The 14,954-nt window shown below is 48.8% G+C and overlaps 1 protein-coding gene across 1 annotated transcript in view; it reads right to left on the bottom strand.

Moving 5' to 3' along the window:
- Positions 1 to 11,883, bottom strand: part of LOC142243804 (alanine aminotransferase 2-like) — a 98,960-nt gene extending 87,077 nt beyond the window's left edge. The window contains exons 1-2 of the mRNA XM_075316008.1: positions 11,858 to 11,883; positions 4,057 to 4,187 (exon numbers count right to left, since the gene is read on the bottom strand). Of these exons, the coding sequence (XP_075172123.1) occupies positions 4,057 to 4,179 (123 nt within the window). The 5' untranslated portion in view covers positions 4,180 to 4,187; positions 11,858 to 11,883. The remainder of the gene's footprint in view (positions 1 to 4,056; positions 4,188 to 11,857) is intronic.
- Positions 11,884 to 14,954: the final 3,071 nt, after the last annotated feature.

Below are 14,954 nucleotides of genomic sequence, written 5' to 3'. Positions count from 1 at the left end.
CTGCCAGGATGCGCTTTATACGCTCATATATATATATATATCTCTTGTCCACATGCTTACATATTCAGGTGTCCATTATTTTACAAATTGGGTGACTATGTATGAGTCATATGTGTTCACATGTGCATACATGTATCCGTATTCATCTCCGTGTCATTTTTTCATATTTTGTTTTCTTAATATGTCGCAGGCGGCGGGGCGCTGCTCGACTTAACGCTGACGCTCGGGTCCGGCGCTGCTGCTGCTCGGTGGCTCGAGCGGTGGGCCGGATCCGGGGACTCGAGCGGCGCTCCTCGCCCGTGAGTGAAAGGGGTGGTTTGGTTTGGGGATTTAGTCCGTGACGCCACCCACGGGTTGTGGTGAGGTTGGGCACCACCGCTGCTGGTGACGGGGATCCCGGGAGCGATGGCAGGGAGCAGTTGGGATGTTGTTTTCCCCTCCGTGGGTAGGGGTTGGTGGTTCCGGGGCCCGGTGAGGTGACGGGGAGGCAGGATTGGCGAGGTGCAGGGTCGCAGGGAACAGCGCAGCGCGGTGCCGGATGGCACGGTAGTACTCACTCAGCCACAAATGTACGCAAAGTCTCTGGTAAACCAAACAGCTGGATGGACGGGTCCCGCAGCCGGCTGCTGTGGCTTCTCCCGGACGGTTGGTGGTGGCTGCCTTTCCCTGCACCTTTGTGTATGTTCGGTCCCGATGGATTCCCACCGGTAACCCGCTCCCCAGCGTGTATATGGGCTGGAGGAGCCCTTTTGCCCGCAGGCTCTGGCCCTTGGAACTCTAGCTGTGGCGGTAGCTGTATTTCCTTCTACTGGTCGGATGGTTGCCTTCAATCGCGTCTTGGCTGTTAGGAAACCCCTGGGTTTCCGGTCATTGACGGATTTGACCTCTAATGGCGACTCCAAGCCTGGTCGGAGTCCGTAGGCCCTGCCTGTGTGTGCTGGCTTCACTTCGCTCCCCGGTTCGGTACCGGTCCCCAGTCCTACGGTTCCGCGTTGATCCGCCTCTCCTGCAAACGACCAACACCGTCTGCCAACCTTGCTCTTAGTGCCCGGGCCACACACCCGGACACCGTCAGTTTACTCCTCTCTCCTTCACTCCCTAACTGATCTGACTTCCTTTTCCCGCCTCCAGGACTGTGAACTCCTCAGTGGGCAGGGCCAACCGCCTGGCTCCACCCCACCTGGTGTGGACATCAGCCCCTGGAGGGAGGCAACAATGATTTTGTGTCTGGCTGATGTGCCTGTCTCGGTGTGGGGGTGTGTGTTGCAGTACCTGTGACTACCTGGCTAGTCCAGGGCGCCACAAATACACATATGTTTAATGCACGTATGTTCATATGCTCTACACAATTGTATTTAATTTTTTTCATTTTCTGATGCTTATTTTTATATTTGTTTCTTGAGACACATTAGAGTCCCACATCGAATTCTCATGTATTGGAGACATTTGGATTATGACCCATTCTTTTCATTCCTATACGGATACATGCAATTTTTTCGCTAAGGGCATTGCGATCCCGCACTAAGGGCGGCTTTGCACGTTGCGACATCGCACGTGCGATGTCGATGGGGTCAAATCGAAAGTGACGCACATCCGGCGTCGCGGTCGATATCGCAACGTGCAAAACCTTTTTGATACGATGAACGAGCGCAAAAGCGTCATTATCGTATCATCGCTGCAGCCTCCGACATTTCCATAATGCCGGTGCAGCGACAGGTGCGATGTTGTTCCTCGCTCCTGCGGCAGCACACATCGCTGTGTGTGAAGCCGCAGGAGCGAGGATCATCACCTACCTGCCTCCCGGCTGCAATGAGAAGGACGGAGGTGGGCGGGATGTTTACATCCTGCTCATCTCCGCCCCTCCGCTTCAATTGGCCGACTGCCGTGTGACGTCGCTGTGACGCCGCACGACCCGCCCCCTTAGGAAGGAGGCGGGTCGCCGGCCAGAGGGACGTCGCACGGCAGGTATGTGCGTGTGAAGCTGCTGTAGCGATAATTATCGCTACGGCAGATTTCACTAGATATCGCATGTGCGACGGGGGCGGGACTATCGCTGCAGCATCGGTAACACATTGTTACCGGTGTCGCAGCGTGCAAAGCCCGCCTTAGGCTATGAAAACAATATGTTTATTAGAAAAATATATATTTTCTTATATTCCTTGCACATTTTGCGTATTTTTCGTATCTTTTGCATGTTTATGTGTTATTCCTTATATCATCTCCTTCATATGTGGTTTGCTATATTACGTATTGCCTTATATGGATAACCGCCCATGCATTATTTTTCTAACTTTTTTCCGTGATGTCATATCCTTTTTACACCCCCCCCTTTTCCTTTAAATCCCCGACATGTGTTGTAACATTATGGATCAGGACTGAGGCGGCTTTGCACGTTGCGACATTGCAGGTGCGATGTCGATGGGGTCATGTCGAAAGTGATGCACTTCCTGCGTCACTGTCGACATTGTAGTGTGTAAATCCTAGATGATACGATTAACGAGCGCAAAAGCGTCATAATCATATCATCGGTGCAGCGTCGGCGAATTCCATAATTACGCTGACGCGATGGTCCGATGTTGTTCCTCGTTCCTGCGGCAGCGCACATCGCTGTGTATGAAGTCGCAAGAGCGAGGAACATCTCCTACCTGCGTCACCGCGGCTCCCGTCAGCTATGCGGAAGGAAGGTGGTGGGCGGGATGTTTACGTCCCGCTCATCTCCACCCCTACGCTTCTATTGGCCGCCTGCCGTGTGATGTCGCTATGACGCCGCACGACCCGACCCCTTAATAAGGAGGCAGTTCGCCGGCCAGATCGACGTCGCAGGGAATCTCACAAGATATCACAAGATATCGTACCTGCGACGGGGCGGGGACTATCGCACTCTGCATCGCAGCATCGATGTCGCAGCGTGCAAAGTACCCCTAAGAGCGTCCAATCGCTCGAAACGCGTACCATCTCTATATCCTTGTCCTCATAGGGATTTTATTTGCCAGGATGTGATTCTCAATCTTCATTTTAATGTTTTTCAATAAAGAAAATTTTTTATATATACCATTGGACGTGGATGCTGGAATCCTTTTTCCCTCCTTGGAATCCATAGCCTGGCCGGCTTTTCTTCCCCGTGCACCTGTCCTCCAATTGGGTCTCCATCAGACTGGGTGAGCTGAACTTTTTCTTCCTTCCTTGATTGTGAAGAAGATCCAGTATCTTATATTGTCAAGAAGATCCAGTATCTTACATGGTCAATGAGATCCAGTATCTTATATTGTCAAGAAGATCCAGTATCTTATATTGCCAAGGAGATCCAGTATCTTATATTGTCAAGGAGATCCAGTATCTTATATTGTCAAGGAGATCCAGTATCTTATATTGTCAAGAAGATCCAGTATCTTACATGGTCAAGGAGATCCAGTATCTTATATTGTCAAGAAGATCCAGTATATTATATTGTCAAGGAGATCCAGTATCTTATATTGTCAAGGAGATCCAGTATCTTATATTGTCAAGGAGATCCAGTATCTTATATTGTCAAGAAGATCCAGTATCTTATATTGTCAAGGAGATCCAGTATCTTATATTGTCAAGGAGATCCAGTATCTTATATTGTCAAGGACATCCATTATCTTACATTGTCAATGAGATCTAGTATCATGTATTGTGCAGTAGATTCAGTAACCTATATTATGGGGGGATCCAGTAAGTTATATTGTAGAGGAAATCCAATATCTCATGTTCTGGATAAAATGTGTTATATTATATTAAATTGAAAAAAGTGATCCAGCATCTACTATCCTATATTGTGGAGGAGATCCAGTATATTATAGTGTAGAAGAGATTTAGTATTTGACATTGTGGAAAGAGATCAAGTATCTAATATTATGTGGAGAATCCAGTATGTTATATTATGGCAGGAGATCTATCTTATATTATGGAAAAAATCCAGTAAGCTACATTTTATGAGGAGATCCAGATCTACTGCCTTGTATTGTGGGTGAGATCCAGTTTCTTATGTCTGTGTGTCGGAGTGTTCTTATATTGTTATGATGTATTTGTTACCTGTTCAATTTCCCTCTGGATCTCAGACGCACGGATCGTGATGGATCCCAGGATCGGGACCTTGGCCGCTCGGATGCTCGGATTAATTGACTCCAGAGTCAGCAGCTTCCTCCTGGACGCCATAATGTCTCCTGCAAGAACCAAGATTCATCTCATCATACACACAGGTCACACACCTGACACCCCAATATTAGCACACACCCGACACCCCGATATTATCCCACACCTGACACCACATTTTCCCACACCTGACACCCCGATATCACACATCTGACACCCTGATATTATCCCACACCTGACACCCCGATATCACACTTCTGACACCCTGATATTATCCCACACCTGACACCCCGATATCACACTTCTGACACCCTGATATTATCCCACACCTGACACCACATTTTCCCACACCTGACACCCCGATATCACACTTCTGACACCCTGATATTAGCACACACCTGACACCCCGATATCACACATCTGACACCCCGATATTAGCAAACACCTGACACCCCGATATTAGCACAAACGCCACACCCCGATATTTTCACACACCCGACACCCCGATATTTTCACACACCTGACACCGTGATATTACCACACACCTGACACCCTGCTATTATTCCACACCTATATCATCACACACCTGGCCCCCCGATATCATCACACACCCGACACCCCGATATTATCACACACCCAACACCCCGATATTATCACACACCTGACATCCCAATATCATCACAGACCTGACACCCTGATATTATCCCACACCTGACACCACAATATTTTCCCGCACCTGACACCCCGATATAACCACACACTGACACCCCGATATAACCACACACTGACACCCCGATATAACCACACACTGACACCCCGATATAACCACACACTGACACCCCGATATAACCACACACTGACACCCCGATATAACCACACACTGACACCCCGATATAACCACACACTGACACCCCGATATAACCACTCACCTGACACCCCAATATTATCACACATTATAACAGTGTCACTTACACCCACTACTCCCATCATCCAGAGTCATATACAGTAAATAAGTGAGTGGAAGGAGATCCAGCACTCGTCAGATAAAATCAATTCCTTTATTTCAAAAAATCATTAAAAACATGGCACAATACACACCGCTTACGCGTTTCAGACCATAAGATCCTTACTCAGCTATATATGAGTAAGGACCTTACCGTAAGCGGTGTGTATTGTGCCATGTTTTTAATGATTTTTTGAAATAAATGAATTGATTTTATCTGGCGAGTGCTGGATCTCCTTCCACTCTCTAGTATCCTGGACCGCCCAGAAGCAAGTGGATTCACAGCCAGTAATATGGACACTGAATAGGTGAGCTGAAAGAAACCTTTATTTGAATTAGTAAAGAAAATAAGTATTGGATCCCCTACCAACCATAAGAGTTCTGGCTACAGACACTTAGCCGCTCCTAATCCCCTCGTTCCCTGCATTACAGACAGCTCTTACATTGTCCCCTGTATAAAGACTCCTGTCCACAGACTCCATTAATCAGTCAGACTCTAACCTCTACAACATGGGCGACCAAAGAGCTTTCTAAGGATGTCAGGGACAAGACCATAGACCTGCACAATGCTGGAATGGAGAAGACCATAGACCTGCACAATGCTGGAATGGAGAAGATCATAGACCTGCACAAGGCTGGAATGGAGAAGACCATAGACCTGCACAAGGCTGGAATGGAGAAGACCATAGACCTGCACAAGACTGGAATGGAGAAGACCATAGACCTGCACAAGGCTGGAATGGAGAAGATCATAGACCTGCACAAGGCTGGAATGGAGAAGACCATAGACCTGCACAAGGCTGGAATGGAGAAGATCATAGACCTGCACAATGCTGGAATGGAGAGGACCATAGACCTGCACAATGCTGGAATGGAGAAGATCATAGACCTGCACAAGGCTGGAATGGAGAAGACCATAGACCTGCACAAGGCTGGAATGGAGAAGACCATAGACCTGCACAAGGCTGGAATGGAGAAGATCATAGCCCTGCACAAGGCTGGAATGGAGAAGACCATAGACCTGCACAAGGCTGGAATGGAGAAGACCATAGACCTGCACAAGGCTGGAATGGAGAAGACCATAGACCTGCACAAGGCTGGAATGGAGAAGACCATAGACCTGCACAAGGCTGGAATGGAGAAGACCATAGACCTGCACAAGGCTGGAATGAAGAAGACCATAGACCTGCACAAGCCTGGAATGAAGAAGACCATAGACCTGCACAAGGCTGGAATGGACAAGACCATAGACCTGCACAAGGCTGGAATGGAGAAGACCATAGACCTGCACAAGGCTGGAATGGAGAAGACCATAGACCTGCACAAGGCTAAAATGGAGAAGATCATGGACCTGCACAAGGCTGGAATGGAGAAGATCATAGACCTGCACAAGGCTGGAATGAAGAAGACCATAGACCTGCACAAGCCTGGAATGAAGAAGACCATAGACCTGCACAAGGCTGGAATGGAGAGGACCATAGACCTGCACAAGGCTGGAATGGAGAGGACCATAGACCTGCACAAGGCAGGAATGGAGAAGATCATAGACCTGCACAAGGCTGGAATGGAGAAGATCATAGACCTGCACAAGGCTGGAATGGAGAAGACCATGGACCTGCACAAGGCTGGAATGGAGAGGACCATAGACCTGCACAAGGCTGGAATGGAGAGGACCATAGACCTGCACAAGGCTGGAATGGAGAAGATCATAGACCTGCACAAGGCTGGAATGGAGAAGACCATGGACCTGCACAAGGCTGGAATGGAGAAGATCATAGACCTGCACAAGGCTGGAATGGAGAAGATCATGGACCTGCACAAGGCTGGAATGAAGAAGACCATAGACCTGCACAAGGCTCGAATGGAGAGGACCATAGACCTGCACAAGGCTGGAATGGAGAAGATCATAGACCTGCACAAGGCTGGAATGGAGAAGATCATAGACCTGCACAAGGCTGGACTGGAGAAGATCATGGACCTGCACAAGGCTGGAATGAAGAAGACCATAGACCTGCACAAGGCTGGAATGGAGAAGATCATAGACCTGCACAAGGCTGGAATGGAGATCATAGAACTGCACAAGGCTGGAATGGAGAAGATCATGGACCTGCACAAGGCTGGAATGAAGAAGACCATAGACCTGCACAAGGCTGGAATGGAGAGGACCATAGACCTGCACAAGGCTGGAATGGAGAAGATCATAGACCTGCACAAGGCTGGAATGGAGAAGATCATAGACCTGCACAAGGCTGGAATGGAGAAGATCATGGACCTGCACAAGGCTGGAATGAAGAAGACCATAGACCTGCACAATGCTGAAATGGAGAAGATCATGGACCTGCACAAGGCTGGAATGAAGAAGACCATAGACCTGCACAAGGCTGGAATGGAGAAGATCATACACCTGCACAAGGCTGGAATGGAGAAGACCATAGACCTGCACAAGGCTGGAATGGAGAAGACCATAGACCTGCACAAGGCTGGAATGGAGAAGACCATAGACCTGCACAAGACTGGAATGGAGAAGACCATAGACCTGCACAAGGCTGGAATGGAGAAGACCATAGACCTGCACAAGGCTGGAATGGGCTACAAAACCATAAGTAAGACGCTGGGTGAGAAGGAGAAAAGTGTTGCTGCAATAGTAAGAAAATGGAAGAAATACAAAATGAGTATCAATCCATATCAATCAGGGGCTCCATGTAAAATCTCACCTCGTGGGGTCTCCAGGATCATGAGGAAGGTGAGAGATCAGCCGAAAACTACACGGGGGGAACTTGTTAATGATCTCAAGACAGCTGGGACCACTGTCACCAAGAAAACCATTGCTAACACATTATGCCGTAACAGTGCCTGCAAAGTCCCACTGCTGAACAAGGCCCATGTGCAGCCGGCTCGTCTGAAGAAGGCCCAGGTGCAGCCGACCTGTCTGAAGAAGGCCTATGTGCACCAGCCGTCTGAAGAAGGCCCAGGTGCGGCCGGCCCATCTGAAGAAGGCCCAGGTGCAACCGGCCCGCATGAAGTTTGCCAATGACATCTAGATGATTCTGAGAGTGATTGGGAGAAGGTGCTGAGACCAAAATTGAGCTCTTTGGCCTTTACTCAACTCGCCGTGTTTGGAGGAAGAGAAATGCTGCCTATGACCCAAAGAACACCATCCCCACTGTCAAGCATGGAGGCGGAAACATAATGTTTTGGGGGTGTTTCTCTGCTAAGGGCACAGGACAACTTCATCACATCAATGGGGCAATGGTTGGAGCCATGTACCGTAAAATCCTGAGTGACAACCTCCTTCCCTCTGCTAGGACATTAAAAATGGGTCGTGGCTGGGTCTTCCAATATGACAATGACCCAAAACATACAGCCAAGGCAACAAAGGAGTGGCTCAAAAAGAAGCACATTAAGGTCATGAAGTTGAATAGCTAGTCTCCAGACCTTAATCCCAAAGAAAACCTATGGAGGAGCTGAAGCTCCGAGTTGCCAAGCAGCAGCCTCAAAATCGTAACGATGATCTGCAAAGAGGAGAGGAGCAAAATTCATCCTGACATCAAACCTCATCATCAACTACACAACGTCTGACTGCTGTGCGGCCAACAAGGGGACGGCCTCCAAGTATTAAGTCTTGTTTGCCAGAGGGATCAAATACTTATTTCTCTCTGCAAACTGCAAATAATTTGATTTTCTGGATTTTATTTTGGATATTTTATATCTCACTGATAAAATTAATATAGACTGTTCAGGTCTTTGTCAGTAGGCAAAGTTACAAAATCAACAAGGGATCAAATACTTATTTCCTTCACATACACCCACTACTCCCATCATCCAGGGTCACATACACCCACTACTCCCATCATCCAGGGTCACATACACCCACTACTCCCATCATCCAGGGTCACATACACCCACTACTCCCATCATCCAGGGTCACATACACCCACTACTCCCATCATCCAGGGTCACATACACCCACTACTCCCATCATCCAGGGTCACATACACCCACTACTCCCATCATCCAGGGTCACATACACCCACTACTCCCATCATCCAGGGTCACATACACCCACTACTCCCATCATCCAATGTCACATACACCCACTACTCCCATCATCCAGGGTCACATACACCCACTACTCCCATCATCCAGGGTCACATACACCCACTACTCCCATCATCCAGGGTCACATACACCCACTACTCCCATCATCCAGGGTCACATACACCCACTACTCCCATCATCCAATGTCACATACACCCACTACTCCCATCATCCATGGTCACATACACCCACTACTCCCATCATCCAGGGTCACATACACCCACTACTCCCATCATCCAGGGTCACATACACCCACTACTCCCATCATCCAGGGTCATATACACCCACTACTCCCATCATCCAATGTCACATACACCCACTACTCCCATCATCCAGGGTCACATACACCCACTACTCCCATCATCCAGGGTCACATACACCCACTACTCCCATCATCCAGGGTCACATACACCCACTACTCCCATTATCCAATGTCACATACACCCACTACTCCCATCATCCAGGGTCACATACACCCACTACTCCCATCATCCAGGGTCACATACACCCACTACTCCCATCATCCAATGTCACATACACCCACTACTCCCATCATCCAGGGTCACATACACCCACTACTCCCATCATCCAGGGTCACATACACCCACTACTCCCATCATCCAGGGTTACATATGTGGCGCCCTGGACAAGCCAGGGGCCACAGACAACAACACCTCACACCTCACACTCCCGGTCAGGCACACCTAAGTCAGACAAAAACCCTTGTTGCCTTCCTCCAGGGGCTGATGTTCACACCAGGGGGTGGAGCCAGGCGGTTGGTCCCGCCCACTGAGGAGTTCACAGTCCTGGAGGCGGGAAAAAGCAGGAGAGTAGTTTTGGAAGTGACAGTGAGAGGAGGTGAAGTGGTAGAAGAGTAGACAGAAGTTGGTTCGGGTGTGTGGCCCGGACGGAACAGCAAGGTTGGCAGACGGTGGTGACCGTCTGCAGGAGTGGCCTATTGGAGCTAGCCGTAAGGACCGTGGACGGGCGTTGGCCCGGCGGTACCGGACCGGAACGCAAAGAGAAGCCAGCACCATCCGGCAGGGGCTTACGGACCCCGGCAAGGCTAGGAGTCGCCGTGCAATTTGTCAAATTCGTTAGCGAAGGGAACCTCCGGGGTTTCCCAGCAGCCAAGTCCCGACAGAAGGCAACCGTCCAACCGAGAGAGGGAAACACAGTCACCGCCAAGGCTAAAGTTCCCAGGGCCAGAGCCTGCGGGCAAAGGGGCTCCTTCAGCAGCCTACAAGCTGGGGAGCGGGTTACCGGTGGGAACCCATTGGAACCGATTACACTACACAGGTGCAGGGAAAGGCAGTCACCATCAACCTGCCGGGAGGAATAACACCGCAGCCGTCTGTGGGACCGCTCCATCCAGCCGTGTGTTTTACTGGAGACTCTGTGTGTATCATTGCCTGAGTGAGTACCACCGTGCCGTGCGGCACAGCGCTGCCCCCGCGACCCTGCACCTGGCCAGGCCCCGTAACCCGCCTGCCTTCCCTCCCTCACCCCATCACCGGGCCCCGGGACAACCAACCCCCTACCCACGGAGGGGAGAACTAACAACAAAGCTGCTCCCTGTCACCGCTCCCGGGATCCCCGTCCAGAGCAGCGGTGGTGTCACCAATCTCACCACAACCGTGGGTGGCGTCACGGACAATAACCAAATTCCCCACAATCAATTCCCCCTTTCACTCACGGGCGAGGAACGCCGCTCGAGTCCCCGGGATCCGGCCCACCGCTCGAGCCACCACTGAGCAGCAGCAGCAGCCGGACCCGAGCAGTGGGAGAGCGCATCGTCCCCACCTCCGCCCGCGACACATACACCCACTACTCCCATCATCCAGGGTCACATACACCCACTACTCCCATCATCCAGGGTCACATACACCCACTACTCCCATCATCCAGGGTCACATACACCCACTACTCCCATCATCAAGGGTCACATACACCCACTACTCCCATCATCCAATGTCACATACACCCACTACTCCCATCATCCAGGGTCACATACACCCACTACTCCCATCATCCAGGGTCACATACACCCACTACTCCCATCATCCAGGGTCACATACACCCACTACTCCCATCATCAAGGGTCACATACACCCACTACTCCCATCATCCAATGTCACATACACCCACTACTCCCATCATCCAGGGTCACATACACCCACTACTCCCATCATCCAGGGTCACATACACCCACTACTCCCATCATCCAGGGTCACATACACCCACTACTCCCATCATCCAATGTCACATACACCCACTACTCCCATCATCCAGGGTCACATACACCCACTACTCCCATCATCCAGGGTCACATACACCCACTACTCCCATCATCCAGGGTCACATACACCCACTACTCCCATCATCCAGGGTCACATACACCCACTACTCCCATCATCCAGGGTCACATACACCCACTACTCCCATCATCCAGGGTCACATACACCCACTACTCCCATCATCCAGGGTCACATACACCCACTACTCCCATCATCCAGGGTCACATACATCCACTACTCCCATCATCCAGGGTCACATACACCCACTACTCCCATCATCCCGGCCTTATTCTGTGCACTCACCCATCTGTGTCCCCGGCATTTTCGGGGTCCCCCACATTACCTGCTTTCTGACTGTTTCTAGCTGTGGCGCTGATTGTTCTGGTTCTGGAGGAATCTTTACGTCTCGGTCCCTGTGACCTGGTTACAGTGTAATCTGGTGAGGGATCATTTATTAACCGTACAGGTCAAAGGTCACACACTCGCTGCTATAGCAGATTTTAGGGTATGTGTCATGTGACCTTACATATCACAGAAACAGGCACAGTGTAGAAAATGAGCGGGTATCAGCAGAAAAGGGAGCGACCCTGATACATTTACCCCTCATATATTGTGTGATGTCCATCTACTGCAGTACAGGGATAATGCACAAAGTGATGTCACAGTACAGGGATAATGCACAAAGTGATGTCACAGTACAGGGATAATACACACAGTGATGTCACAGTACAGGGATAATACACACAGTGATGTCACAGTACAGGGATAATACACACAGTGATGTCACAGTACAGGGATAATACGCACAGTGATGTCACAGTACAGGGATAATGCACACAGTGATGTCACAGTACAGGGATAATACGCACAGTGATGTCACAGTACAGGGATAATGCACACAGTGATGTCACAGTACAGGGATAATGCACACAGTGATGTCACAGTACAGGGATAATACACACAGTGATGTCACAGTACAGGGATAATACACACAGTGATGTCACAGTACAGGGATAATACACACAGTGATGTCACAGTACAGGGATAATACACACAGAGATGTCACAGTACAGGGATAATGCACACAGTGATGTCACAGTACAGGGGTAATACACACAGAGATGTCACAGTACAGGGGTAATACACACAGTGATGTCACAGTACAGGGATAATACACACAGTGATGTCACAGTACAGGGGTAATACACACAGTGATGTCACAGTACAGGGATAATACACACAGTGATGTCACAGTACAGGGGTAATACACACAGTGATGTCACAGTACAGGGATAATACACACAGTGATGTCACAGTACAGGGATAATACACACAGTGATGTCACAGTACAGGGATAATGCACACAGTGATGTCACAGTACAGGGATAATGCACACAGTGATGTCACAGTACAGGGATAATACGCACAGTGATGTCACAGTACAGGGATAATGCACACAGTGATGTCACAGTACAGGGATAATACGCACAGTGATGTCACAGTACAGGGATAATGCACACAGTGATGTCACAGTACAGGGATAATGCACACAGTGATGTCACAGTACAGGGATAATACACACAGTGATGTCACAGTACAGGGATAATACACACAGTGATGTCACAGTACAGGGATAATACACACAGTGATGTCACAGTACAGGGAAAATGCACACAGTGATGTCACAGTACAGGGATAATGCACACAGTGATGTCACAGTACAGGGATAATACACACAGTGATGTCACAGTACAGGGATAATACACACAGTGATGTCACAGTACAGGGATAATACACACAGTGATGTCACAGTACAGGGATAATACACACAGAGATGTCACAGTACAGGGATAATACACACAGTGATGTCACAGTACAGGGATAATACACACAGTGATGTCACAGTACAGGGATAATACACACAGTGATGTCACAGTACAGGGATAATACACACAGTGATGTCACAGTACAGGGATAATACACACAGAGATGTCACAGTACAGGGGTAATACACACAGTGATGTCACAGTACAGGGATAATACACACAGTGATGTCACAGTACAGGGATAATACACACAGTGATGTCACAGTACAGGGATAATGCACACAGTGATGTCACAGTACAGGGATAATACACACAGTGATGTCACAGTACAGGGATAATACACACAGTGATGTCACAGTACAGGGGTAATGCACACAGTGATGTCACAGTACAGGGATAATGCACACAGTGATGTCACAGTACAGGGATAATGCACACAGTGATGTCACAGTACAGGGATAATACACACAGTGATGTCACAGTACAGGGATAATACACACAGTGATGTCACAGTACAGGGGTAATGCACACAGTGATGTCACAGTACAGGGATAATACACACAGTGATGTCACAGTACAGGGATAATACACACAGAGATGTCACAGTACAGGGATAATACACACAGAGATGTCACAGTACAGGGATAATGCACACAGTGATGTCACAGTACAGGGATAATACACACAGTGATGTCACAGTACAGGGGTAATGCACACAGTGATGTCACAGTACAGGGATAATACACACAGTGATGTCACAGTACAGGGATAATACACACAGAGATGTCACAGTACAGGGATAATACACACAGTGATGTCACAGTACAGGGATAATACACACAGAGATGTCACAGTACAGGGGTAATACACACAGTGATGTCACAGTACAGGGGTAATACACACAGTGATGTCACAGTACAGGGATAATACACACAGTGATGTCACAGTACAGGGATAATACACACAGTGATGTCACAGTACAGGGATAACACACACAGAGATGTCACAGTACAGGGATAATGCACACAGCGATGTCACAGTACAGGGATAACACACACAGAGATGTCACAGTACAGGGATAATACACACAGAGATGTCACAGTACAGGGATAATACACACAGAGATGTCACAGTACAGGGATAATACACACAGAGATGTCACAGTACAGGGATAATACACACAGTGATGTCACAGTGCAGGGATAATACACACAGAGATGTCACAGTACAGGGATAATACACACAGAGATGTCACAGTACAGGGATAATACACACAGAGATGTCACAGTACAGGGATAATACACACAGAGATGTCACAGTACAGGGATAATGCACACAGTGATGTCACAGTACAGGGATAATGCACACAGAGATGTCACAGTACAGGGATAATACACACAGAGATGTCACAGTACAGGGATAATACACACAGAGATGTCACAGTACAGGGATAATGCACACAGTGATGCCACAGTACAGGGATAATGCACACAGTGATGTCACAGTACAGGGATAATGCACACAGTGATGTCACAGTACAGGGATAATGCACACAGTGATGTCACAGTACAGGGATAATACACACAGTGATGTCACAGTACAGGGATAATACAC

The sequence above is a fragment of the Anomaloglossus baeobatrachus genome, chromosome 6 (genome assembly GCF_048569485.1).
Source record: "Anomaloglossus baeobatrachus isolate aAnoBae1 chromosome 6, aAnoBae1.hap1, whole genome shotgun sequence".
NCBI classification, from domain to species: domain Eukaryota; kingdom Metazoa; phylum Chordata; class Amphibia; order Anura; family Aromobatidae; genus Anomaloglossus; species Anomaloglossus baeobatrachus.
The sequence above is the reverse complement of the archived record's forward strand: the minus strand, read 5'-3'. Positions and strand labels throughout refer to the sequence as shown.